This window comes from Salvelinus fontinalis, chromosome 9 (genome assembly GCF_029448725.1).
Source record: "Salvelinus fontinalis isolate EN_2023a chromosome 9, ASM2944872v1, whole genome shotgun sequence".
NCBI lineage: Eukaryota > Metazoa > Chordata > Actinopteri > Salmoniformes > Salmonidae > Salvelinus > Salvelinus fontinalis.
Window position 1 is genome coordinate 40,286,870 of NC_074673.1, and position 27,570 is coordinate 40,314,439.

Sequence of the window (27,570 nt, forward strand, 5' to 3'; positions counted from 1 at the left end):
CTATTAAGGCTTTCAAAAGGCCACATTTTGGGGTGACCAAATGCAATAAAGTGTTGTTTAAACTAATTTTGTTAGATGACATAACTTTTTCATAGCATGTAGGACTTCACACTAACTTATGTTGTAACTTAAACACAGACAACACGTGGAGCTTATGATTCAAAAGGTCTAAATTAAATGCAAGTATCATGTCCAGGGTGAATACATTTTTATTCATGTATATCAGATACATTAAACAGGTGTCAACTAAAATATATATCCCAGACAAGATTGAAGAATGAGACAAGACAAAGTGAAAATATGTCAGTGACTGCGTCTGTAGCAGTTTGTATGAATTTGAGTGGTTACTTACAATACATGTTGACAAAATGGCTGCGAGACAGAGAGTGAGAGAACTGTTGCTGTACACCCAGCACAGGAGGTTGGTGGCACCTTGAAGAGGAATTTTACCCTGGGGGATTCTGGGCTTGTTTTCATCATGTCTGAGGCATTTCTAGGACAGTGAGATAATTACCCAGGAGAAAGGCAGGTCAGGGCTTCGCGTGCGGAATGATAAACCCTATGACGGCTTCCGGTGTATTGATGGGGGGGTAATCAAAATGTATGTAGTCCTGCTTTGTGGCATTTCGAAGGGTCTATGTTATACTGATCATACTATACATTTTTGTGGGTATAAATATGGTTGTCCTTAGAGCCATTGGACGTCTTTCAGCGATGTTCCTATCGGCGGAGTCATTGGAAAAAATGTCTGCTTGTATATTTCGCAGTCTCTGAAACACTACACTTTGTGTTGGGCGGTACTTCGTACTCTGGCCCCAGTCCCTCCCACAAGCGGGCTTTTATGAAAAGGAGACTAACACTAACAACAATCCTTTGGGCAAAACTGAAAGAACTGTCCAGACGCAATGGCTTCAAGTGATTACTCTCATCAACACGAATTCAATGATGGAGCCTCGCTAAGAATTTTTTTTTTCCTACAAGCCATCTGGTTAATTTAGTGAAACCAATATTGTGTATTGCTGGCTAACATAATACTGTGTTACAGTAGGGGGGAATCAAATAATTTTTGTTTGCTAACTTAGCTACCTAGGTGCTATAGCTAGCAAACAACTACCGGTAGCCTTATCTATGACTAAAAATAGAGGAGGTTTTACAAATCGGAGATCTTTTGTATCTCGATTTTAAAACATCTTCTCTTTTTAGTCATAGATATGGCTAGCTACTAAACAGCAAGCTACAATGTTACAACCAGCCAACTAAAGCTAGGTTTACCAGCAAAAGTTAGCACGACTGAAGTTGGTTAGCTAGTTAGCCTGGCGCCTGCTAAATTGTTATGCGCCACGCCTCACATTTGTAACTTGTTTGCAAATGTGTAACATCAGCAACTGTAAATAATTTTACTAGCTAGCTATGTAAAATAATTTGAGGGTTGACATTGGTTATGATTATGACCGTGCATTTCAATCTCATAAAATGATAGGTGTGATGCAAGATAAGCATGCCTGATAGACATGGCTGTAGGTAGATACGGTCTGCCTTCCTACCTATGCTCATTTGTACAGTCTTGGTCACTGTGCAAAGGTTGATGGTTATGCCATATTTCTTTCTATTTGGCTAGATGTTGTTGAAATCTCTGTGCCTGTGCACATGTATGCATGTTCAACTCGTGAATCCTAATGTTGATGCTATGCTGGCATGGTTCAACTGTTGTTCAAACTGTATAAAATGTTTTAGTTAGTCTTACAGAAAATACTGTGTGGTGCCTGGGCTTCTTCCTGGAGTGGATTCTAGATACAGAAACGGTATTCCTTTGCCTGCGTGTGTCATTATAGCAGAACTGTATCCCTTGAACCATATCCCTCTCGAGGGATGAGACATTATGCCTTATTTCAAGCAGATGACTCATGAGGAGCTGAATGGCAGGTTGATCATGACAACACTCCTTCCACAGCTTTACAAGTATTTCCTGAACGTACTGTATGTTTCTTTGGAATAATGCAATTTCATGACCAACTCTCCCATCTGCTGATCACCAGTTCTCTTAGCTACAGATTGTTACACCGGATAATGTGATTTAACCAATTAACTGATTTATGGGGTACATTACTGGGAGTTACAGGATACAGTTGAAGTCAGAAGTTTAGTTTACACTTAGGTTGAAGTCATTAAAAGTTGTTTTACAAACTATACTTTTGGCAAGTCGGTTAGGACATCTACTTTGTTTAGGACACAAGTAATGTTTCAAACAATTGTTTACAGAGATTATTTCACTATCACAATTCCAGTGGTTCAGAAGTTTACATACACTATGTTGACTGTGCCTTTAAAACAGCTTGGAAAATTCCAGAAAATTATGTCATGGCTTTAGAAGCTTCTGATAGGCTAATTGACATCATTTGAGTCAATTGGAGGTGTACCTGTGGATGAATTTCAAGGTCAACCTTAAAACTCAGTGCCTCTTTGCTTGATTGACAATAAATTTCACATGCTGTTGTGCAAATGGAATAGACAAAAGGTGGAAATTATAGGCAATTAGCAAGACACCCCCAAAAAAGGAGTGATTCTGCAGGTGGTGACCACAGACCACTTCTCAGTTCCTATGCTTCCTGGCTGATGTTTTGGTCACTTTTGAATGCTGGCGGTGCTCTCACTCTAGTGGTAGCATGAGACGGAGTCTACAACCCACACAAGTGGCTCAGGTAGTGCAGTTCATCCAGGATGGCACATCAATGCGAGCTGTGAAAAAAAGGTTTGCTGTGTCTGTCAGCGTAGTGTCCAGAGCAGGGAGGCGCTACCAGGAGACAGGCCAGTACATCAGGAGACGTGGAGGAGGCCGTAGGAGGGCAGCAACCCAGCAGCAGGACCGCTACCTCCGCCTTTGTGCAAGGAGGTGCACTGCCAGAGCCCTGCAAAATGACCTCCAGCAGGCCACAAATATGCATGTGTCAGCATATGGTCTCACAAGGGGTCTGAGGAGCTCATCTCGGTACCTATTGGCAGTCAGGCTACCTCTGGCGAGCACATGGAGGGCTGTGCGGCCCCACAAAGAAATGCCACCCCACACCATGACTGACCCATCGCCAAACCGGTCATGCTGGAGGATGTTGCAAGCAGCAGAACGTTCTCCACGGCGTCTCCAGACTCTGTCACGTCTGTCACATGTGCTCATGTGCTCAGTGTGAACCTGCTTTCATCTGTGAAGAGCACAGGGTGCCAGTGGCGAATTTGCCAATCTTGGTGTTCTCTGGCAAATGCCAAACGTCCTGCACGGTGTTGGGCTGTAAGCACAACCCCCACCTGTGGACGTCGGGCCCTCATACCACCCTCATGGAGTCTGTTTCTGACCGTTTGAGCAGACACATGCACATTTGTGGCCTGCTGGAGGTCATTTTGCAGGGCGCTGGCAGTGCACCTCCGTGCACAAAGGCGGAGGTAGCGGTCCTGCTGCTGGGTTGTTGCCCTCCTACGGCCTCCTCCACGTCTCCTGATGTACTGGCCTGTCTCCTGGTAGCGCCTCCATGCTCTGGACACTACGCTGACAGACACAGCAAACCTTTTTGCCACAGCTCGCATTGATGTGCCATCCTGGATGAACTGCACTACCTGAGCCACTTGTGTGGGTTGTAGACTCCGTCTCATGCTACCACTAGAGTGAGAGCACCGCCAGCATTCAAAAGTGACCAAAACATCAGCCAGGAAGCATAGGAACTGAGAAGTGGTCTGTGATCACCACCTGCAGAATCACTCCTTTTTTGGGGGTGTCTTCCTAATTGCCTATAATTTCCACCTTCTGTCTATTCCATTTGCACAACAGCATGTGAAATTTATTGTCAATCAGTGTTGCTTCCTAAGTGGACAGTTTGATTTCACATAAGTGTGATTGACTTGGAGTTACATTGTGTTGTTTAAGTGTTCCCTTTATTTTTTTGAGCAGTGTATAAACACCACAGGACCACGCAGCTGTCATACTGCTCAGGAAGGAGACACATTCTGTCTTCTAGAGATGAATGTACTTTGGTGCGAAAAGTGCAAATCAATCCTAGAACAACAGCAAAGGACCTTGTGAAGATGCTGGAGGAAACAGGTACAAAAGTATCTATAACCACATTAAAACTAGTCCTATATCGACATAACCTGAAAGGCCACTCAGCAAGGAAGAAGCCACTGCTCCAAAAATCGCCATAAAAAAGCCAGACTACGGTTTGCAACTGCACATGGGGACAAAGATCGTACTTTTTGGAGAAATGTAATCTGGTCTGATGAAACAAAAATAGAACTGTTTGGCCATAATGACCATCGTTAGGTTTGGAGGAAAAAGGGGGACGCTTGCAAGCCGAAGAACACCATCCCAACCGTGAAGCACGGGGGTGGTAGTATCATGTTGTGGGGGTGCTTTGCTGCACGAGGGACTGGTGCAAATTATGTGGATATATTGAAGCAACATCTCAAAACATCAGTCAGGAAGTTAAAGCTTGGGTCTCCAAATGGACAATGACCCCAAGCATACTTCCAAAGTTGTGGCAAAATGGCCTAAGGACAACAAAGTCAAGGTATTGGAGTGGCCACCACAAAGCCCTGACCTCAATCCGATAGAAAATTTGTGGGCAGAACTGAAAAGGCATGGACGAGCAAGGAGGCCTACAAACCTGACTCAGTTACACAAGCTCTGTCAGGAGGAATGGGCCAAAATTCACCCAACTTATTGTGGGAAGCTTGTGGAAGGCTACCCAAAACATTTGACCCAAGTTAAACAATTTAAAGGCAATGCTACCAAATACAAATTGAGTGTATGTAAACTTCTGAACCACTGGAAATGTTAGGAAATAAATCAAATCCGAAATAATTCTCTACTATTATTCTGACATTTCACATTCTTAAAAATAAGTGGTGATCCTAACTGACCTAAGACTGGGAATTTTTACTAGGATTGAATGTCAGGAATTGTGAAAAACTGAGTTTAAATGCATTTGTCTAAGGTGTATGTAAACTTCCGACTGTAGGTAATATAGCACAGAATATAGCATTGTGTTGTAGCACAGAATTTTCCACCCACCTTAGCAACGCCGTCTTCGTCCTTGATTTGGGGAAACATGAGTCTTATAAAATGTCTGTATCCAGTTGCAGGGGGTCAGTTTGAATTTACAAAATGATCCATTATTTAAATAAATACTTTTTTTGCTCCATAAAGTAATCCAACAATATGTCTATTTCAAGTCTTCTCATTGATCGAGGTGGCTGTCTGTCATCATGACATGCAGAACTTTGGGGCGGACACCCACCTGTCTCGATCAATGAGAGAAGACTTAAAATAGACAAGATGTCAGAAAACATCTTTGGGTAAATCACATTATCTGGTGTAACAATATGTAGCTACTGTTCTCTGCACTTGTGCGTCTCTACACCTGAGACACACTGAACAACACTGTTCATACTATTTTTTTTGTATGTTACTTTTACCATATAACATTCTTGTTGAATACCCAGTTCTCTTGAGTTAACATGTGTACACACAAATAAACATTCTTTGGAGATCTGAATGTCTAGCATCTGTTTGACGCTACTGAGCCCTATCTCCTGTGAATCCATAAGGACAGACAAATGTCTAAGATTGATAGAAAATATCCATATTTATGTTATGGTGCCTCGAAATCATGGCTTTCCAACCTTGTTCCTGGAGAGCTACCGTTTGGTAGGTTTTCAGTCCAACCCTAATCTAGCACACCTGATTCTAATAATTAGCTGATTGATAAGCTGAACCGGGTTAGCTACAACTGAGGTTGGGGTGAAAACCTACAGAAGGGTAGTGCTGAAGGAACAGGGTTAGAGACCCTTGTTTTCCCACAGGAGGTTGGTGGCACCTTAATTGGGGAGGACAGGCTCATGGTAATGGCTGGAGAGGAATAGGTGGTATGGTATCAAACACGTGGTTTCCAATTGTATTTTGTAAAGTGGTTTCTTGCATCAAACAACACATTTTCAGTCACCTCCTTGTCTGAAGGACAAGTAAATGAACAGCTTAATGTCGAATCCTGCATGTTTTTTTCAAAAGTCTCATGGAATGTAGACCAACATTGAACCCCACACATTTTCTGCTACTATAGGCTGAATGATAGAATAGCTATTTCCATGTTAAAATGTTATGGGATGCATTGTTCTCCATGATATTAGATGGTAAGCCTTTCTGGTAGGCCAGATAATCAAATAGCCACAGTAGCCTGCCACAGTAGCCTGTACTTGGCCACTGTTAAAACTAACTTAAAGTGGGTACAGCATCAGTGTTCACAGTAAATGTGTGATGGAAGTGTCAAAATTCTGTTCAAGTTTGCTCTCAGCAGACCTGAAATTTGCTTAGTGCCAAAAAAAAATTGAGGCAACATTGATTATGAGCCGCATTATTCCGCCTATTGTGTGAATTGAACATTCATATTGCAACGTGATTTCCCACAGTCAAAGTCCTGCAAAATGAGCTACAGTACAACGCTAATATTTGTAAACTCTTCACAGTTGTGTTCTCTGGATGTCACTGAGTAGGCTGATACCCAATTTCCAGTACCCAAGATCCATAGGTAAAGCTGTACATTGCAATATGAATCTTCAATACACAGTAGGTTGACCGGTGAGCTAATGTGGCTCATTTCACAGTGGTGTCAAAGTCCTGGAATAAGAGTTACGATGCTAATATTTGTGTAAACACTTCACAGTTGTGTTCTCTACTGATACCCCATTTCATGGACCCAAGATCCATAGGTAAAGCTGTACATTGCGATATGAATGTTCAATACGTACAATAGGCTTACTAGTGAGGCGATTTCCCACAGTTAAAGTCCTGCAATAAGAGCCCAGACGTTAATATTTGTGTAAACTCTTCACAGTTGTGAACATTTCATGGACCCAAGATCCATAGGCAAGGCTTTACCATGCCCCCAATGCAATTCTGAAGTCTTAATACATCCAGAGTGTGATTTTCAACTGATACATTTTTTTGTTGGTCAAATTAACTCATTGTATTTTGTTGAATTGCTATAACAACATTCCGAACTTGTTAAGCATCTAGTCCAATGATGTTATGATTCCACTATTTGTATCTGTTTGTGTCCATTTCAATCCACTTCAAGCAATTTATATATTTTTATATATTACCTTTATTTAACCAGGTAGTCTAGTTGAGAATAAGTTCTCGTTTACAACTGCGACCTGGCCAAGATAAAGCAAAGCAGTTTGACACATACAACAACACAGAGTTACACATGGAATAAACAAACATACAGTCAATAATACAGTAGAAAAAGTCTATATATAGTGTATGCAAATGAGGTAAGATAAGGAAGGTAAGGCAATAAATAGGCCATGGTGGCGAAGTAATTACAATATAGCAATTCAACAGTGGAATGGAAGATGTGCAAGTTGAGATACTGGGGTGCAAAGGAGCAAGATAAATAAATACAGTATGGGGATGAGGTAGTTGGATGGGCTATTTACAGATGGGCTATGTACAGGTGCAGTGATCTGTGAGCTGCTCTGACAGCTGGTGCTTAAAGCTAGTGAGGGAGATATGAGTCTCCAGCTTCAGCGATTTTTGCAGTTCGTTCCAGTCATTGGCAGCAAAGAACTGGAAGGAAAGGTGGCCAAAGGGGGAATTGGCTTTGGGGGTGACCAGTGAGATATACCTGCTGGAGCGCGTGCTATGGGTGGGTGCTGCTATGGTGACCAGTGAGCTGAGATAAGGTGGAGCTTTACCTAGCAAAGACATGTAGATGACCTGGAGCCAGTGGGTTTGGCGACGAGTATGAAGCGAGGGCCAGCCAACGAGAGCGTACAGGTCGCAGTGGTTGGTAGTATATGGGGCTTAGGTGACAAAACGGATGGCACTGTGATAGACTGCATCCAATTTGTTAAGTAGAGTGTTGGAGGCTATTTTGCAAATGACATCGCCGAAGTCGAGGATCGGTAGGATGGTCAGTTTTACGAGGGTATGTTTGGCATGAGTGAATGTTGAGAATTATGAAGCCGATTCTAGATTTCATTTTAGATTGGAGATGCTTAATGTGAGTCTGGAAGGAGAGTTTACAGTCTAGCCAGACAGCTAGGTATTTGAAGTTGTCCACATATTCTAATTCAGAACCTTCTAGAGTAGTGATGTTGGACGGGCGGGCAGGTGCGGGCAGCGATCAGTTGAAGAGCATGCATTTAGTTTCACTTGCAGTTGGAGGCCACGGAAGGAGAGTTGTATGGCATTGAAGCTCGTCTGGAGGTTAGTTAACACAGTGTTCAAAGAAAGGCCAGAAGTATACAGAATGGTGTCGTCTGCGTAGAGGTGGATCAGAGAATCAACAGCAGCAAGAGCGACATCATTGATGTATACAGAGAAGAGAGTCGGCCCGAGAATTGAACCCTGTGGTACCCCCATAGAGACTGCCAGACGTCCGGACAACAGGCCCTCCGATTTGACACACTGAACTCTATCAGAGAAGTAGTTGGTGAACCAAGCGAGGCAATCATTTGAGAAACCAAGGCTTTTGAGTCTGCCGATAAGAATGTGGTGATTGACAGAGTCGAAAACCTTGGCCAGGTCGATGAATACGGCTGCACAGTAATGTGTCTTATCGATGGCGGTTATGAAATCGTTTTGGACCGTGACTGAGGTGCACCCATGACCAGCTCTGAAACCAGATTGCATAGCGGAGAAGGTACGGTGGGAATCGAAATGGTCGGTGATCTGTTTGTTAACTTGGCTTTCAAAGACCTTAGAAAGGCAGGGTAGGATAGATATAGGTCTGTAGCAGTTTGGGTCTAGAGTGTCTCCCCCTTTGAAGAGGGGGATGATAGCGGCAGCTTTCCAATCTTTGGGAATCTCAGACGATACGAAAGAGAGACTGAACAGGCTAATATTAGGGGTTGCAACAATTTCGTCAGATAATTTTAGAAAGAGAGGGTCCAGATTGTCTAGCCCGGCTGATTTGTAGGGGTCCAGATTTTGCAATTCTTACAGAACATCAGCTATCTGGATTTTGGTGAAGGAGAAATGGGGGAGGCTTGGGTGAGTTGCTGTGGGGGGTGCAGGGCAGTTGACTGGGGTAGGGGTAGCCAGGTGGAAAGCATGGCCAGCCGTAGAAAAATGCTTATTGAAATTCTCAATTATAGTGGATTTATCGGTCGGTGGTGAGTGTTTCCTAGCCTCAGTGCAGTGGGCAGCTGGGAGGAGGTGCTCTTATTCTCCATGGACTTTACAGTGTCCCAGAACCTTTTTGAGTTTGTGCTACAGAATGCAAATTTCTGTTTGAAAAAGCTAGCCTTAACTTTCCTAACTGCCTGTGTATATTGGTTGCTAACTTCCCTGAAAAGTTGCATATCACTGGGGCTATTTGATGCTAATGCAGTATGGCACAGGATGTTTTTGTTCTGGTCAAGGGCAGTCAGGTCTGGAGTGAACCAAGGGCTATATCTGTTCCTGGTTCTAAACTTTTTTGAATGGGGCAGGCTTATTTAAGATGGTGATGAAGGCACTTTTAAAGAATAATCAGGCATCCTCTACTGACGGGATGAGGTCAATATTCTTCCAGGATACCCGGGCCAGGTCGATTAGAAAGGCCTGCTCACTGAAGTGTTTTAGGGAGCATTTGACAATGATGAGGGGTGGTCGTTTGACCGCAGACCCATTACGGATGCAGGCAATTTTTTTATTTTTTTTTATTTTACCTTTATTTAACTAGGCAAGTCAGTTAAGAACAAATTCTTATTTTCAATGACGGCCTAGGAACAGTGGGTTAACTGCCTGTTCAGGGGCAGAACGACAGATTTGTACCTTGTCAGCTCGGGGATTTGAACTTGCAACCTTTCGGTTACTAGTCCAACGCTCTAACCACTAGGCTACCCTGCCGCCCCGCAATGAGGTAGTGATCACTGAGATCTTGGTTGAAAACAGCAGAGGTGTATTTGGAGAGCAAGTTGGTTGGGATGATATCTATGAGGGTGCCCATGTTTACGGATTTGGGGTTGTACCTGGTAGGTTCATTGATAATTTGTGTGAGAATGAGGGAATCAAGCTTAGATTGTAGGATGGCCGTGACCTGCAAATTTTACTATTGTGGCTAGCTTCACATAGGGGGGTGCAACAGCAATTGCGCAAGGCACTGTGCCATTGATCAACCAATGCTGTGTTATACCCTGATGAAGACCGCTTGTCTGTCAACGTTGGATATTAGGTCATTAAATTATTGCATCTGAGCTCCTAGACTCTAGGACCTAGAGTTTGCGGCTCTCCTTTTAGTTTTTCAAGTGTTAGATACCACCCACAGATGTTTTATTAACACCCCCTCATTATCATATTAGAGTAAGAAATACAGAAATGACTAAAAATGAATTAAAGTTTTAATAATTAGATAAATAATAAAATACATCCAGATATGTAGAGAATGTTTTAATTTTTGTATTTCCTTGCTCATTCATTTGTCGATTTTATTGATTTATATAATTATGACAGGTTTGGTCCTACATAATAAACCAGTAAAGAAAACACTTTAGTCGCGGGAGAATGACGTATATCACGTAGAGATTGTGGGCGTTACATTGGTGTGTCCAAATTACAGCACAATGGGGGCTGTGTTCGATTACTTTGAAGATGTATCCACCCTTTCTTCCTCGTGCATACACTAAACTGTATGAAAGCGGAAAACAATGTTGCCACGTATCCATATTTCTCTCAGATCTGTGATTGTTCCAGGGGAAGGACTGTAAAAGTATTTTAACGGAGCCTGGCTTTCAAAATGGAAAAAGTGTGCTAAACGCGTCTTCAAAAAAAACATTTACCTCCCTTTCTGCTTCTGACTTGTGTCTAGTGTGGCCCATGCAAGGTAGGCTATAGTTAAGTGGGACGAAGCCAATGACTATGTCATTCCATTTGGGACGCTCCCTGTTATTTGTTTATATCTAGTTAGATAGCGAGTTAGGTAAAGTAGCGTACTATTATGGTTATGAATGTCACATGAGCCTGTGTGGTTGTATTGAAATGTTTGACCCTGCCAAGTATAACGTTAGATAATTAACTACCTATGTCACATAATATTCAGCCCAAATTCCAATTCAATAATTTCTTATAGGCAACTGGCTAATTTTGCATGCTGACGTTAGCCTAGCCTACGTAGGCTAATTCTGCCTGAAGGTAACTCTGGCATGATAAATTGCTTTATTCCTAGTTCGCAAGCCGGGATGGTGTGCTAATGACATGTTTTTTTTCTCTGTAGGAACACAATGTCCAGTACTGAGTCCGAGGTTAGCGTTGCAGGTTCGGTGGTGTCAGACCCTCAACACTCTCAGAAACTTCTCAAGGCCCTTCGCTCCTTTTGGCAAGAACAATGCTTCCAAGACGCAGTGTTAGTACTGGACGGGGAAAAGATTCCAGTCCAGAAAAACATTTTGGCTGCGGCTAGTCCATACATCAGGTAATCAGATATGTCTTGCTTTACCTTTGTCGCAAGCAGAACTGTTGCAAGGATGAAATCTATTCCATGGTTATTATAACTTTGATAAGGCTGGGGATGTGACATTGTTTCCAGCTGTCAACAGGGTGTCTCCCGCTGTGTCCCACTCGATGCTGGTAGACTGTCAGTTATTTTTCCTGTCATGCTGATCAAATTTTATTGGTTGAGTACACATATTTTGCAGACATTACCGCGGGTTTAGAGAAATGCTTATGTTCCTAGCTCCATCAGTGCAGTAACACCTAACAATACACACAAAACAAAAAGGAATTAAGAAATACTAGAATGTGACACATACCGTATTTTGACATATTCCATAGAACAAAACTGAACTACAACCCTCCAAAGGAAGATGGATCCATGTACACCATTGAGCTTCAGGGAATCTCTGTCACTATCATGAAGCAGATCCTGGACTACATCTTTAGTGGGGAGGTGAGTAGTGTGCAATACTGTAAATGGGCCTAGAATAATGTGTAAATGGGACTAGAATAATGTGAACATAAATGGGATTATTTTACTGGCTTTTAAATTGCCTATAACAATATTGTCCTGTACTTCCAAACTCTTGAGGGAATCCATATTCCTATTTGTAGCTTAGTTTTTGAATCTTATGTTCCCTACTTGAACAACCCTGATCTTACACTCCTCCTTCCATCCTGTTCATTGTTATCTGTGTGTAGATCAGTCTGAGTGAGGACACCATTCAGGACATGGTCCAGGCTGCTGACCTGCTGCTTCTGACAGACTTGAAGTCCCTGTGCTGCCAGTTCCTAGAGAGCTGCATTGCTGCAGAGAACTGCATTGGGATCCGGCTCTTCTCTCTACATTACTGTCTGCACCATGTTCACCATGTTGCCACAGACTTCCTCCAGACACATTTCCGTGATGTGGCTGCCACGGACGAGTTCAGGGAGTTGCCCCCAGACCGGCTGTGTGAGATCCTGTCCATGGAGAAGCTCAACGTGGGCAATGAGAAGCATGTCCTGGAGGCTGTGGTGCGCTGGCTCGGTCATGACCTGGAGGAACGGAGGGTGAGGACCTTGTTTTACTACTAGGGGTGTGGGGGTTCTGCCCTTTTTTCTGTCTGTCAGAAAACAACCTCTGTAGTATTCGATGGCTACAAAAGTAGAATTACAACTACAATTATGTTCAGAGACTACTACGTCATGTGAAGGACTGTTTTTCGCACACTATTTGCCTATCCATTACTATTGGCCTCTCAGCTCATCCCGGGTAACCTATTTCTGATCCTCCCTCAGGTGCACATGAAAGAGGCGATGTCATCAGTGTGGATCCAGGGCCTGGACCAAGGTTACCTGAGGGAGCAGGTGTTGGGAGAGCCCTTGATGAGGGAGGTGATCAGGGAGTACTGCAACGCTCCACTGGGGGGTGCTGCACTGCAGGGCGAGGCTCTACTAGCCGCCTTCAAACCTCGTGGCTACTCGGAGTGCATCGTCACTGTAGGGGGGGAGGAGAGAGGGTGAGTATTTGCTGACTCTTACTCTGGGAGGATATCCAGGCGTAAGATGTCTATATTCTGTTGAATGTGTATATGAATCATACAATGTGGCCGTAACGCATTAATTCTGATTTTGCAGATTGCTGTGGTTTTGTGTGCGTATGCTTGTTAGACAAACAGTTTGCAATGTAAGTTGGAAGTTCTTGCAAAACATTCAGAGAACTGAAAGTTATGACAAGCAAGATGAGAATTTATTAAGGACCGTAAGAATAGTGTGGTTGATATACCAAGAGATTTGAGGAGACGTAAAACAACTAAGTAAAGTTTGTTTTATGGTGACACAGCGAGGATGAGGTTAGAGAGGGAGCCAGTGTGTCAGATAAAACCAACAGGATATAACTCACTTGACTTCCTGTTCTCTGGTTCCTGTTTAGAACGAGGAAGCCGTCAGCCATGGCACGCTGCATGTGTCCACTCTATGATCCAAACCGTCAGCTGTGGATCGAGCTGGAGCCAATGAGCATTGGCCGAATAGGGCATGGGGTGCTGGCTGCAGGTTGGTATTGAATCCAGACCTAGTTTTATTTTTACAGTACCAGTCAAAGTTTGGACACACCTACTCATTCAAGGGTTTTTCTTTATTTTTACTATTTTCTACATTTTAGAATAATGAAGATTTCAAAACTATGAAATAACACATGCAATCATGTAGTAACCAAAAAAGTGTTAAACAAATCAAAATATATTTGAGTTTCTTCAAAGTAGCCACTCTTTGCCTTTGATAGCTTTGCACACTCTTGGCATTCTCTCAACCATCTTCAACTGAAATGCTTTTCTAAAAGTCTTGAAGGAGTTCCCACATGCTGAGCACTTGTTGGCTGCTTTTCCTTCACTCTGCATTCCAACTCATCCCAAGCCATCTCAATTGGGTTGAGGCCAGGTCATCCGATGCAGCACTCCATCACTCTCCTTGGTCAAATAGCCCTTACACAGCCTGGAGGTGTGTTGGGTCCTTGTCCTGTTGAAAAACAAATGATCGTCCCACAAAGCGCTAATCAGAGGGTGTATCACTGCAGAATGCTGTGGTAGCCATGCTGATTAAGTGTGCCTTGAATTCTAAATAAATCACCAACATTGTCACCAGCAAAGCACCATTACACCTCCTCCTCCATGCATCACGGTGGGAACCAAACATGCAGAGATGATCTGTTCACCTACTCTGTGTCTCACTGCGGTTGGAACCAAAAATCTGAAATTTGGACTCATCAGACCAAAGGACAGATTTCCACCTGCTTAATGTCCATTGCTCGTGTTTCTTGGCTTAAGCAAGTCTCTTCTTATTATTGGTGTCCTTTAGTAGTAGTTTCTATGCAGCAATTCGACCATGAAGGCCTGACTCATGCAGTCTCCTCTGAACAGTTGATGTTGATGTTCAAGTAACATACATGTTGATGTATGTTACTTGAACTCTGAAGCACTTATTTGGGCTGCAATTTCTGAGGCTGGTAACTCTCTAATGAACTTATCCTCTGCAGCAGAGGTAACTCTGGATCTTCCTTTCCTTTGGCGGTCCTCATGAGTGCCCGTTTCTTCATCAGTGCTTGATGTTCTTTGCAATTGCACTTGAAGAATAGTTCAAAGTTCTTGTAATGTTCCGTATTGGCTGACCTTCATGTCTTAAAGTAATGATGGACTGTTGCTTATTTGAGCTGTTCTTGCCATAATATGGACTTGGTCTTTTATCAAATAGCCCTATCTTCTGTATACCCCCCTACCTTGTCACAACACAACTGATTGGCTCAAATGCATTAAGAAGGAAAGATTATCCACAAAATATATTTTGATGGTAACACTTCTTTGGTTACTACATGATTCCATATGTTATTTCATAGTTTTGATGTCTTCACTATTATTCTACAATGTATAAAATAATGAAAAACCCTGGAATGAGTAGCTGTCCAACTGTTTGACTGGTACTGTGCACACAAAGTATATTCGGAAAGTATTTCGATCCCTTTTTCACCATTATGTTACAGCTTTTTTCTAAAATGTATTAGATACATTTTTATTGGCGGGGACTGGATCAAGCTGTCGATCCAGAGTATCCCAAACTTCCTCAATGGGTGGCATATCTAGTGAGTATGCAACCCATGGAAGAACTAGGACATTTTCAGCTTCCAGGAACTATGTACAGATCCTTGCGACAAAGGGCCGTGCATTTATCATGCTGAAGCATAAGGTGATGGCGGCGGATGAATGGGACGATAATGGGTCTCAAGATCTCGTCAAGGTATCTTTGTGCATTCAAATTGCCATCGATAAAATGCAATTGTTCGTTATCCATAGTTTATGCCTGCCCATAACATAACCCTACTGCCACCAAGGGACACTAATCACAACGTTGACATCACAAAACCTCTCGCACGCACAACTCCATACATGCGGTTGTGAGGCCGGTTGGACGTACTGTCAAATTTTGTAAAATGATGTTGGAGGCGGCTTATGATAGAGAAATAAACATTAAATTCTCTGGCAACAGCTCTGGTGGACATTCCTGCAGTCGGCATGCCAATTGCACACTCCCTCAACATTTGAGACGTGTGGCATTGTGTTGTGACAACTGCACATTTCAGAGAGGCCATTTATTGTCCCCAGCAGACGTTGCACCTGTGTAATGATCATGAGCTTCTTGATATGCCACACCTATCAAGGTGGATGGATTATCTTGGCAAAGGAGAAATGCTCACTAACAGTTATGTATAATACAGTTGTGCACAAAATGTGAGAAATTAGCCTTTTGTGCTTGTGGGAAATTCTGGGGATCTTTTATTTCAGCTCATGAACCATGGGACTAATACTTTACATGTTGCGTTTTATATTTTTGTGTGTTATTTCATAGTTTTGATGTCTTCACTATTCTACAATGTAGAAAATTGTAAAAATAAAAAATGCGTAGGTGTGTCCAGTCTTGACTGGTACTGTACGTATACACAGTGCAGTCTTCATGGCAGTTTAATTATGGATCCCACAATTCTCATTTAAGTCAAACCCATACCAGTGTAAGGGATCAACCATGAATTAACACCATTCTTTGTCCTCTCAGAGGGCTACCTCTTTGTGATGGGTGGTATGGATGAAACTAAGATGGTCCTGAGCAGTGGGGAGAAATATGACCCAGACACAAACACCTGGACCCCCATTCCTTCCATGAAACAGGTATTCTACTTAATTGATAATGCCCTCGAAGCCGGTGTTTGGAGGATATATTGGCACTGGTGGTGTTTTGTCGAGGGCCGGCAAACCATGCCAATATCCTCCAAACACTGGCTTTGAGGGCATTATCACTTTTTTATACAATGGGATTACCAACATATTCATATAATGATTGACGTATTTTCATATGTTGGTTTTATTCATGCTATTTCATCCTTCCACAAGATATAGTTCCGACACACATCTAGGGTTGCTACCTAAGCCGGCTGGTTGTTCGTTTGCCATAGACGTGACCTAGTCTTTCAGTCTTTTTATTCTGTATCTATGAACGCAACCCAGTTGTTCCTTCTAAATGTTCCATTGCCATACTGGCTGGTAACGTTCTTATCCCTCGCTTGCTGGCTAGCCAACTACGGCTAACTTAGTCATGTCAAACAGTGTAGCTAGAATAACAATAGTAGCGTAATTTGCATTTCTGCAAGCTGTTTTCTAGTGACATTTATTTGGACATCCATAAGAATGATGCCAGCTGATTCATGATTTCGACTGGCTGAGAAACGCTGCCTGTCTGGCTCATCCCGACACGTTCATTACTATAGGATAGCTGGAGATCAAATTTGAATATTGAAACAATGTTGCAAATGTCGGAGGCAGACGGTAAGGTTCATACAAATCTCCGCTGTTGAAAACTAAATGTTAGTATAAAAGAAATGTGAGTGTCTAGATGCTTTTTATAGTGGAGATTAAGTTTATAAATTGCCTGGCTGGGCTGATGAAACCGTAGATTGCGCAGTCAGATGGAACAAAGTAAATAGGAATTTTAACGTCATAGATTTAGCCTGTGGTAACTTGTGGAATTGACACCTTCTGGAATGCGGTTTTAACCAATCGGCATTCAGGATTGGACCCACCCGTTATATAATACTGCACACAACATAGAAACTGCAACTTTTTTTTCTTTGCAATCCTTCCAACCTGTCAGTAGCAACATTCAACCCACTTGTTTCATGGACATTTCAAGTGATGTAATTTTGAAGTTATTACTTCAATTGGTTATATAGACCAAATGTCTTTCACTGAACCAAGTAATTTTATCTATCAAACGTTCCATGTATCCTTTTTACTTGTATAGGCTACTCACTGGTAGCCATGTTTTATGTTCTTATCTATCCTTCTAAAGCGTTATCGTTCTGAGTAATGCCACCAGGGGTCAATATTGCCCAGTATTATTAAAGGCTTCTGCTCTTTGTTTGGTCAGGCGAGGCAGAACTTTGGTGTTGCAGAGCTGGATGGGATGATCTATGTTTTGGGAGGAGAGGATGAGGACATAGAGCTCCTGACTGTGGAGGTTTTTGACCCTCACTTTAACACCTGGACAACCCAAACCAGCATGACAATGGTCCGCAAGGTGAGACATGAGCACTTCCAGCTTACTATAAACACATTCACAAATTGCAACCTCTCCAAATCGCTCACCACTTGCCCAACGATCTCTCCTCTCCTCAGATTGGCTGCTATGCCACCATGAAAAAGAAGATATATGCCATGGGTGGTGGGTCATATGGAAAGCTGTACGACTCAGTAGAATGCTATGATCCAAAGACCAAGCAGTGGACTGCAATCTGCCCTTTGAAAGAGAGAAGGTACAGAATCGACTCAGTAGTTAAAATAAAAAAGTTCCTGTCAAAAGTTTGGACACGGGCCTCCCGGGTGGCGCAGTGGTCTAGGGCACTGCATCGCAGCGCTAACTGCGCCACCAGAGTCTCTGGGTTCGCGCCCAGGCTCTGTCGCAGCCGGCCGCGACCGGGAGGTCCGTGGGGCGACGCACAATTGGCATAGCGTCGTCCGGGGTAGGGAGGGTTTGGCCGGTAGGGATATCCTTGTCTCATCGCGCTCCAGCGACTCCTGTGGCGGGCCGAGCGCAGTGCGCGCCAACCAAGGGGGGCCAGGTACACGGTGTTGCCTCCGACACATTGGTGCGGCTGGCTTCCGGGTTGGAGGCGTGCTGTGTTAAGAAGCAGTACGGCTGGTTGGGTTGTGCTTCGGAGGACGCATGGCTTTCGACCTTCGTCTCTCCCGTGTCCGTACGGGAGTTGTAGCGATGAGACAAGGTAGTAATTACTAGCGATTGGATACCACGAAAATTGGGGAGAAAATGGGATAAAAAATAAAAGTAAAAATTGGACACACACATTATTCTACATCAAACTATGGAATCATGTAGTAACATTTAAAAATATGTTTTTATCTAAATATCTTTGAGAGAATTCAAAGTAGCCACCCTTTGCCTTGATGACAGCTTTGCATACTCTTGGCATTATCTCAACCAGCTTCACCTGGAATGCCTTTCCAACAGTCTTTAAGGAGTTCCCACATATGCTGAGCACTTGTTGGCTGCTTTTCCTTCACTCTGCTATCCAACACATTTCAATTGGGTTGAGGTTGGGTGATTGTGGAGGCCAGGTCTTCTGATCTAGCATGCCATTACTCTCTGTTGTCAAATAGCCCTCACACAGCCTGGAGGGGTGTGTTGGATCATTGTCCTGTTGAAAAACAAATAATAGTCCCACTAAGTGCAAACCATATGAGATGGTGTATAGCTGCAGAATGCTGTGGTAGCCATGCTGGTTAAGTGTGCCTTGAATTCTAAATAAATCACTGACAGTGTCACCAGCAAAGCATCCCCACACCATTACACCATCCCCTCCATGTTTCATGGTGGGAACCACACATGCGGCGATCATCTGTTCACCTACTCTGCGTCTCACATAGACAACGGTTGGAACCAAAAATCTCAACTTTGGACTCATCAGAAGAAAGGACAGAATTCCACCGGTCTCATGTCCATTGCTCATATTTCTTGGCCCAAGCAAGTCTCTCTTCTTATTGGTGTCTTTTAGTAGTGATTTCTTTGCAGCAATTCGACCATGAAGGCCTGATTCACGCAGTCTCTTAACAGTTGATGTTGAGATGTCTGTTACATGAACTCTGAAACATTTATTTGGGCTACAATTTCTGAGGCTGGTAACTCCAATGAACTTAACCTCTACAGCAGAGGTAATCGGATCTTCGGTTTCTGTGGCGGTCCTCATGAGCACCAGTTTCATCATAGCGATTGATGGGTTTTTGCGACTGCACTTGAAGAAACGCTCAAAGTTCATTAAATGTTCTGTGTTGACTGACCTTCATGTCTTAAAGTATTGATGGGCTGTCATTTCTCGTTGCTTATTTGAGCTGTTCTTGCCATAATATGGACTTGATCTTTACCAAATAGCCCTATCTTCTGTATACCACAGATACCGTGTCACGTCACAACACAACTGATTGACTCAAACGCATTAAGAAGGAAAGCAGTTCCACAAATTAACAAGGCACACCTGTTACTGCATTCCAGGTGACTACCTCATGAAGCTGGTTGAGAGAATGCTAAGAGTGTCCAAAGCTGTCTTCAAGGCAAAGGGTGGCTACTTTGAAGAATCTAAAATATACTTTGATTTAACACTTCTTTGGTTACTACATGTGTTATTTCATAGTTTTGATGTCTTAACTATTATTCTACAATGTATAAATTGGACTAAATAAAGAAACCCTGGAATGAGTAGGTGTGTGTGTATCCACACACACTCTCACTAACATTTAAAAGTTTGGGGTCACTTAGAAATGCCTCTAGTCCTCAACTGGCAGCTTCATTAAATAGTACCCGCAAAACACCAGTCTCAACGTCAACAGTAAAGAGGCGACTCTTGGATGCTGGCCTTCTAAGCAGAGTTGCAAATAAAAAGCCATATCTCAGACTGGCCAATAAAAAGAAAAGATTAAGATGGGCAAAAGACCACAGACACTGAACAGAGGAACTCTGTCTAGAAGGCCAGCATCCCGGAGTCGCCTCTTCATTGTTGACGTTGAGACTGGTGTTTTGCGGGTACTATTTAATGAAGCTGCAAGTTGCGGACTTGTGAGGCGTCTGTTTCTCAAACTAGACACTAATGTACTTGTCCTCTTGCTCAGTTGTGCACCGGGGCCTCCCACTCCTCTTTCTATTCTGGTTAGAGCCAGTTTGCGCTGTTCTGTGAAGGGAGTAGTACACAGCATTGTACGAGATCTTCAGTTTCTTGGCAATTTCTCGAGTGGAATAGCCTTCATTTCTCAGAACAAGAATACACTGACGAATTTCAGAAGAAAGTCTTTGTTTATGGCCATTTTGAGCCTGTAGTCGAACCCAGAAATGCTAATGCTAGTCAAATAGTCTAAAGAAGGCCAGTTTTAGTGCTTCCTTAATCAGCACAACCGTTTTCAGCTGTGCTAACAATGGCAAAAGGGTTTTCTAAAGATCAATTAGCATTTAAAAATTATTTGGATTAGCTAACGCAACGTGTCATTGGAACACAGGAGTGATAGGCGTACAGATGCCCATTATCAGCAACTATGTAGCTATTGCATTAAAAATCAGCCGTTTCCAGCTATAATAGTCATTTACAACATTAACAATGTCTACACTGTATTTCTGATCAATTTGATATTTTTATGGACAAAAAAAGTACTTGTTTGAAAAACGTATTTTTTTTGTGACCCCAAACTTTTCAACGTGTGCATTCAGATAGCACTTAAAACACTTCACTTTATCCATAATGTTATGGTACAGCCTTATGTCACCCATTGAGCATCAATTTTAGAATGTCTGAGTATGCAGGCCATGGAAGAATTGGGACATTTTCAGCTTCCAGGAATTGTGTACAGATCCGGTTGGACGTACTGCCAAATTCTGTGAAATGATGGTGGTGACTTATGGTAGAAAAATAAACAAATTCTCTGGCAACAGCTCTGATGGACATTCCTGCAGTCGGCATACCAATTGTAACATTGTGTGGTGTGACAAAACTGCACATTTTTAGAGTGGCCTTTTATTGTCCCCAGCACAAGTTGCACCTTCTAGATATACCACACCTGTCAGGTGGATGGATTATCTTGGCAAAAGAAAAATGCTCAAAAACAGGGACGTAAACAAATTTGTGCACAATTTGAGAGAAATAAGCCTTTTTGTGCGTATGGAGAAATGTTGCATCTTTTTTTTTCAGCTCATGAAACATGGGATTAATACTTTACGTGTGTCAGGTTAGACTTTAGAATAGAATACACCGTTATTGTCCACATTTTGATGGAACATTTATGAAGAAATGTCCTGTGATGGATTTGTTTACTGTTGGTGTTGCTATTGATATGTTCTCATTAAGTGACCCCTGATGTTATGGTGTGAATGTCTCTGCCTTCAGGTTTGGCTCAGTGGCATGTGGTGTGGGTCAGGAACTCTATGTGTTTGGAGGCGTGAGGAGCCGTGACTCAGACAACCCAGAATCCAGCACCATGACCACCTGCAAGTCTGAGTTTTTCCATGATGAGATGAAAAGGTCAATAATAGGGCTTGTTACTTTGAACAAGTACTTCCTTATTTTCATTTATGCTTTAGCCAGAATGTGTTGGACTCGGTGTATCCTTGTTACCTAAAGATGTATGTACAGTTGAAGTTGGAAGTTTACATACACTTAGGTTGGAGTCATTAAAACTCATTTTCAACCACTCCACAATTTTCTTGTTAACAAACTATAGTTTTGGCAAGTCTGTTAGGACATCTACTTTGTGCAGGACACAAGTAATTTTCCCAACAATTGTTTAGACACATTATTTCACTTATAATTCACTGTATCACAATTCCAGTGGGTCAGAAGTTTACATACACTAAGTTGACTGTGCCTTTAAACAGCTTGGAAAAGTCCAGAAAATGATGTCTCCTAGAGATTAACGTACTTTGGTGCGAGAAGTGCAAATCAATCCCAGAACAACAGCAAAGGACCTTGTGACGATACTGGAGGAAACGGGTACAAAAGTATCTATATCCACAGTAAAACGAGTCCTATAAAATCGACATAACCTGAAAGGCCGCTCAGCAAGGAAGAAGCCACTGCTCTAGAACCGCCATTAAAAAAGCCAGACTACGGTTTGCAACTGCACATGGGGACAAAGATTGTACTTTTTGGAGAAATATCCTCTGGTCTGATGAAACAAGAATGGGACTGTTTGGCCATAATGACCATCGTTATGTTTGGAGGAAAAAGGGGGAGTCTTGCAAGCCGAAGAGCACCATCCCAACCGTGAAGCACAGGGGTGGCAGCATCATGTTGTGGGGTGCTTTGCTGCACGTGTAACAGTGTAACTTTAGTCTGTCCCCTCGCCCCGGGCGCGAACCAGAGACCCTCTGCACACATCAACAACAGTCACCCACGAAGCATCGTTACCCATCGCTCCACAAAAGCCGCGGCCCTTGCAGAGCAAGGGGAACCACTACTTCAAGGTCTCAGCAAGTGACGTCACCGATTGAAAGGCTATTAGCGCGCACCACCACTAACTAGATAGCCATTTCACATCGGTTACACAGGAGGGACTGGTGCACTTCATAAAATAGATGGCATCATGAGGAAGGAAAATTATGTGGATATATTGAAGCAACATCTCAAGTCATCCGTCAGGAAGTTAAAGCTTGGTTGCAAATGGGTCTTCCAAATGGACAATGACCCTAAGCATACTTCCAAAGTTGTGGAAAAATGGCTTAAGGACAACAAAGTCAAGGTATTGAGTGGCCATCACAAAGCCCTGACCTCAATCCTATAGAACATTTGTGGGCAGAACTGAAAAAGCGTGTGCGAGCAAGGAGGCCTACAAACCTGACTCAGTTACACCAGCTCAAAATTCACCCAACTTATTGTGAGAAGCTTGTGGAAGGCTACCCGAAACGTTTGACCCAAGTTCAACAATTTAAAGGCAATGCTACCAAATACTAATTGAGTGTATGTAAACTTCTGACCCACTGGGAATACAAGCTGAAATAAATAATTCTCTCTACTATTATTCTGACATTTCACATTCTTAAAATAAGTGGTGATCCTAACTGACCTAAGACAGGGAATTTGTACTTTGATTAAATGTCAGGAATTGTGAAACTGAGTTTAAATGTATTTGGCTAAGGTGTATGTAAACTTCCGACTTCAACTGTATGTATGTGGTCTCTGTTTTACTGTATTTGTAGTTGATCAAAATCCTGTGTTTATTTTCCCAACCACGCTCTGTCCAGATGGATGTACCTTGATGACCAGACTCTCTGTGTTCAGACCAGTTCCTCTTTTGTGTATGGAGCTGTTCCCATTGGTGCCAGCATCTATGTGGTGGGAGACTTAGACACTGGTGAGTTAAAGGCAGACTCTTGAAGTAAATTACCACTACTTGGCAAGCATTGGCAAATACATCTTACTGTATGCGTGCACTGTGTAATGTATACATCGATCTCTAAAGGTCTGTGTGTCTGCGCAGGTACAACCTATGACTATGTGAGAGAATTCCGTCGCAGCTCGGGGACGTGGCACCGCACCAAGCCCATGCTGACATCTGATCTGTGCAAGACTGGTTGTGCAGCCCTGCGCATCGCTAACTGCAAACTGTTCCGTCTGCAGCTGAAGCAGGGCCTGTTTAGACTCAGGGTCCCGTCCTCCTAGATGGAGCTCCTTTAGATGCTCTGTCTCCACACTCACACATTGGCTATGGGCACAGCAATGGAACATGAGAATGGAGGTTGAAGGGATGTCCAAAGGGGACGTTTGGAGTATTTATCTGCATATTTTGGTGGCTTTCTTAAGTTCCATCAGGGTATTATTCTATGTGTGGGTACTTGCTTGAAGAGGGATGGCTTTTTAAACATGATGTTATTTCATATGCAATTTAACAATGGGTATGATTTGTAAATATGTTTTACTGACCATTTACCCATTGCTTTTTGTTTACTATGCTCTTGCTGCTGCTTGGTGGGTTTTAAAGAATTTAAAACAAATTTTAAGGGGAGAAAAGCAAGAATGCAGGAGTACTGTCATTTATTGTAGCACATGTGGTTATTTTTAAGGAAAATCTATACCCATGTCTAACACTGCATTTTTTTTGTGTTAAAGATGAGTCGCTGAATGACAACTAGTGACATGCCATTTTCGTTGTTACTTTATAGTAGCTAAGGGATTCGTGGCCTTTGAATAGACCTGGGCGATATGGACAAATCCATAAATATATTGTGACTGAATTGTCACGATAACGATTTGATAAATGTATAACATTAATGTGCATCAGTTACTTTTTACATTATCCTTAGGTACAACACTCAAAGTAGTAGTTATCACTTGTCCTGTTAGCATTCGCCCATATTAGCAGCCTTATTTTGTTTCAAACGTCACATTTCTTTAGTATAGACTACTTATCGATATCAGTAAAATGTCCTCGGTGGTGGGTTTGGTTGGTGGCAATTTTTCTGGTTTATCATGACAACTAGAGCTATACGAGGAAACTTCTAAAAGAACAGATGTGGTTTTACTTGTTCCCTTAGCTAAGGGACTTGTAGCCTATAAAATAAGCAAAATGTCGTCTTTACCCACAAACTTAACTTAAAATAGACTGTTTTTAAATAGACAGCTTTGAATGAGTAATGCTAGAAGCTGGAGCTTACTCTGTATTGAAATGGTAACAGGTTTTATATAACGTTAATGTATCTTAAGTGAGATCTCTTTGGGACGTGCGTGTTTAGTGAATGTAAAGCTGAGTTAAGCCCCTTCCTGCCATTGGTTTCCCCTTAACCAAGCACTCTAGACACGGTGTGGGCCAGAAATGGATTTAGAGTTACTGGTGTCACTCTTAAGTTGCTGGATGTATTTTGCTGATGACTTTTGAACTGGCTTTCCAGTCAGTGTGGATGATTTTTTTTTGTCATCTGTTGACCCCATTTGTTCTGTGTGAGTTACAGCTGGTGCTGTCCATCCAATTTGAAGGGAAACTCGTCTCACACGCTACAGAACTCACAGAAACATGTCAGGAAGAAAAATGCATTCACACGCCTTTATGAAGCCAACAGAGCTTAGGACACCTCTGAAAAGCACCAAGAACAAATGTAAGAACAGGTATCACAATTTACACAACACTGTATACTTAACATTCCATAGTGTCACTCTCACTGTTTACACTAAAGACTATCTGCATTCTAGTGGTCCAAACAGTGCTTTCACAAAACATTCACCCATTGTGTAACTATCAGAACACTGTGGTATGCACTTTATGCATTGTTCTTCTAGGAATTCTGCAATAGTACCATCAAGTGGTTAACTAAAGTTGGGATGTGAGAGGCGCATGAATTCAAATCTGTTTGTATTTTTGTATTCAATTCTGTGGTGTAGCAAGGAAGGTGTCATGGAAAGAGCTCAATCGTGAGTGTCTTCAGTTTAACGAGATGGATTAAACAACACTGGCTAATTCAGTAGTTATTCCTCTTATTTATTTCACCTTTATTTAACCAGGTAGGCAAGTTGAGAACAAGTTCTCATTGACAATTGCGACCTGGCCAAGATAAAGCTAAGCAGTTCGACACAACACAGTTACACATGGAATAAACAAAACATCGTCAATAATACAGTAGAAAAATAAGTCTATATACAAGTGAGCAAATGAGGTGAGATAAGGGAGGTAAAGGCAAAAAAAAAAAGGCCATGGTGGCAAAGTAAATACAATATAGCAAGTAAAACACTGGAATGGTAGATTTGCAGTGGAAGAATGTGCAAAGTAGAGATAGAAATAATGGGGTGCAAAGGAGCAAAATAAATAAATACAGTAGGGGAAGAGGTAGTTGTTTGGGCTAAAGTCTGTGACTTCATTCCTGGTTCAAGTCAAGTAGCATTCAGGGTGTTGGGAGTTTTGTTTTTATGTTTCAGAGGATTCGGGAGACACTGAAGAGGTATTCCTCAGATAATCCATTATATTTGGGTTAATGTTTTAATCTCTCGGAAACAGTTTACCAAGAGAATCCGTTACAGATTCAGTGACACTGTTGACTTATAACTGTGTGTGTCTTTAGATGAGGGGCAAGCATCGGATTAACACAACAGGTTTACTGAAGATAATCAGGATGGAGTTAACCAAGCCGCTCTCATGACTTTCTCAATTTAACTATAGTCTTGTGACTCAACACCGAGTGGCTAATGTTAAACTGAGCCCTGAGAGACTACTGCTTCTGCCGCAGTTTGGACACACAGGATTTAGGCTGGGATTCAGCTGGGAGCACTGCCCACTGAACTGCCACTAGAAAAGACTTGAGGCTTCCCTTCACATGCCAATCAGAAAGCCACCAGCACTCTACACTGCATTGACAAAACCTGTTTGAGAGATACATTGAGCATAATTTAAAATAATGCAGATTGTAAAGTAATTCATTCCACAGAAATTAAGAAACCTCATCTGTTATTCCCTAAGGTGTTGAGCTTGTTTGTAGGCCCTCTGTTGTATTTTAGTGTGGTGGGTCATTTTAAAAGACACTACACATGGGGTTAAAGTTCCTCATATCTGACATTTCAAAACTGCATCATGACAGTCACTGTTTTTCTTTCACTTTCAGCTTTACTTAACATTCAGGCATATTTGCAATGTCGTGGTCAAGTTGAGAAATGGGAGTGGTTGGAATGGAAAAAGCTTTTTGAGAAATGTGTTCAGCTCCCAGTTGGAGCATTGAAAACTCAGTGGTCAGACAATCTTAAAGAGCTTGTTGTTGACAGTGTGACCCATGAGATGAGTGCCCAAGATACAGTACGTCTCAAGCTCTCTGAGTCCCCACAAATAGAACACAGTTTGAAAATGTTGTAGAAAGACTGACTTTTAATGAAGAGAAGAGGCACAATTGCTCATGACAGTAGTGTATGGTTACTCTTCTATCTCTGCAATACTTATTCTACTCAATATGCGCTTCAACATGCCCCTAGTCTTCTCAACATAGACTGTCATATTCAGTGGGTTTGTAACAACTGTTTCTTAGATGAAATCTGGACACATGGATACTGCCACTGTGGGCCAAGTATGTGACTGATAGTCTCTGACCCACTACTGAAACAGTTTTAATGGGGTGTGTTGTCCACTCTCCAACCGATGAATATGTATGAACTTTCCAATTTGTAAGTCGCTCTGGATAAGAGCGTCTGCTAAATGACGTAAATGTAATGTAAATGTAATGTGGATGCTTATCAATCATTTCTGCAAAGTACCAATGTTGAGGGCACAGTTAAAGGGAAACTGTTTGTGGTTCATGCTTATTGTAGTCTGGTGTGCATCAAAATGCAAAATAATTAGCAATAAAGTGGAAAATAAGCTTTTGTGTTTGCAATTGAAACTGTACCGACAATTAATTAAATAGGTCAACTTCCTCACATTAAATATTCGCATATGTTGCCCTCAGTATCATATCAGGTCTTCTCATGATTATTAAGGTCCATGATCCCAGCGACATTTATGGAATAGACTGATAGATTTGTGTCAAACGCGTTCTTTAACAAAAATGGAGACGGCACTGCTAGACGA

The 27,570-nt window shown here is 42.3% G+C and overlaps 1 protein-coding gene across 3 annotated transcripts; it reads left to right on the forward strand.

Moving 5' to 3' along the window:
* The first annotated feature begins 10,554 nt into the window (after window positions 1-10,554).
* LOC129862573 (gigaxonin-like) lies at window positions 10,555-27,361 on the forward strand. 3 transcript variants are annotated; one of them, XM_055934352.1, is made up of 12 exons: window positions 10,555-10,850; window positions 11,241-11,438; window positions 11,798-11,912; window positions 12,161-12,511; window positions 12,740-12,960; window positions 13,374-13,495; window positions 16,043-16,155; window positions 17,411-17,560; window positions 17,659-17,795; window positions 21,423-21,557; window positions 23,276-23,385; window positions 23,512-27,361. In XM_055934352.1, the coding sequence occupies exons 2-12, from the start codon at window positions 11,248-11,250 to the stop codon at window positions 23,691-23,693; spliced, it is 1,827 nt and encodes a 608-aa protein (XP_055790327.1). In that variant the 5' UTR covers window positions 10,555-10,850; window positions 11,241-11,247; the 3' UTR covers window positions 23,694-27,361. The 3 variants fall into 3 exon arrangements, with proteins under 3 accessions (XP_055790327.1, XP_055790329.1, XP_055790328.1); XM_055934354.1 differs by lacking the exon at window positions 10,555-10,850 and adding an exon at window positions 10,868-10,946; XM_055934353.1 differs by lacking the exon at window positions 10,555-10,850 and adding an exon at window positions 10,955-11,158.
* The last annotated feature ends 209 nt before the right edge of the window (window positions 27,362-27,570 follow it).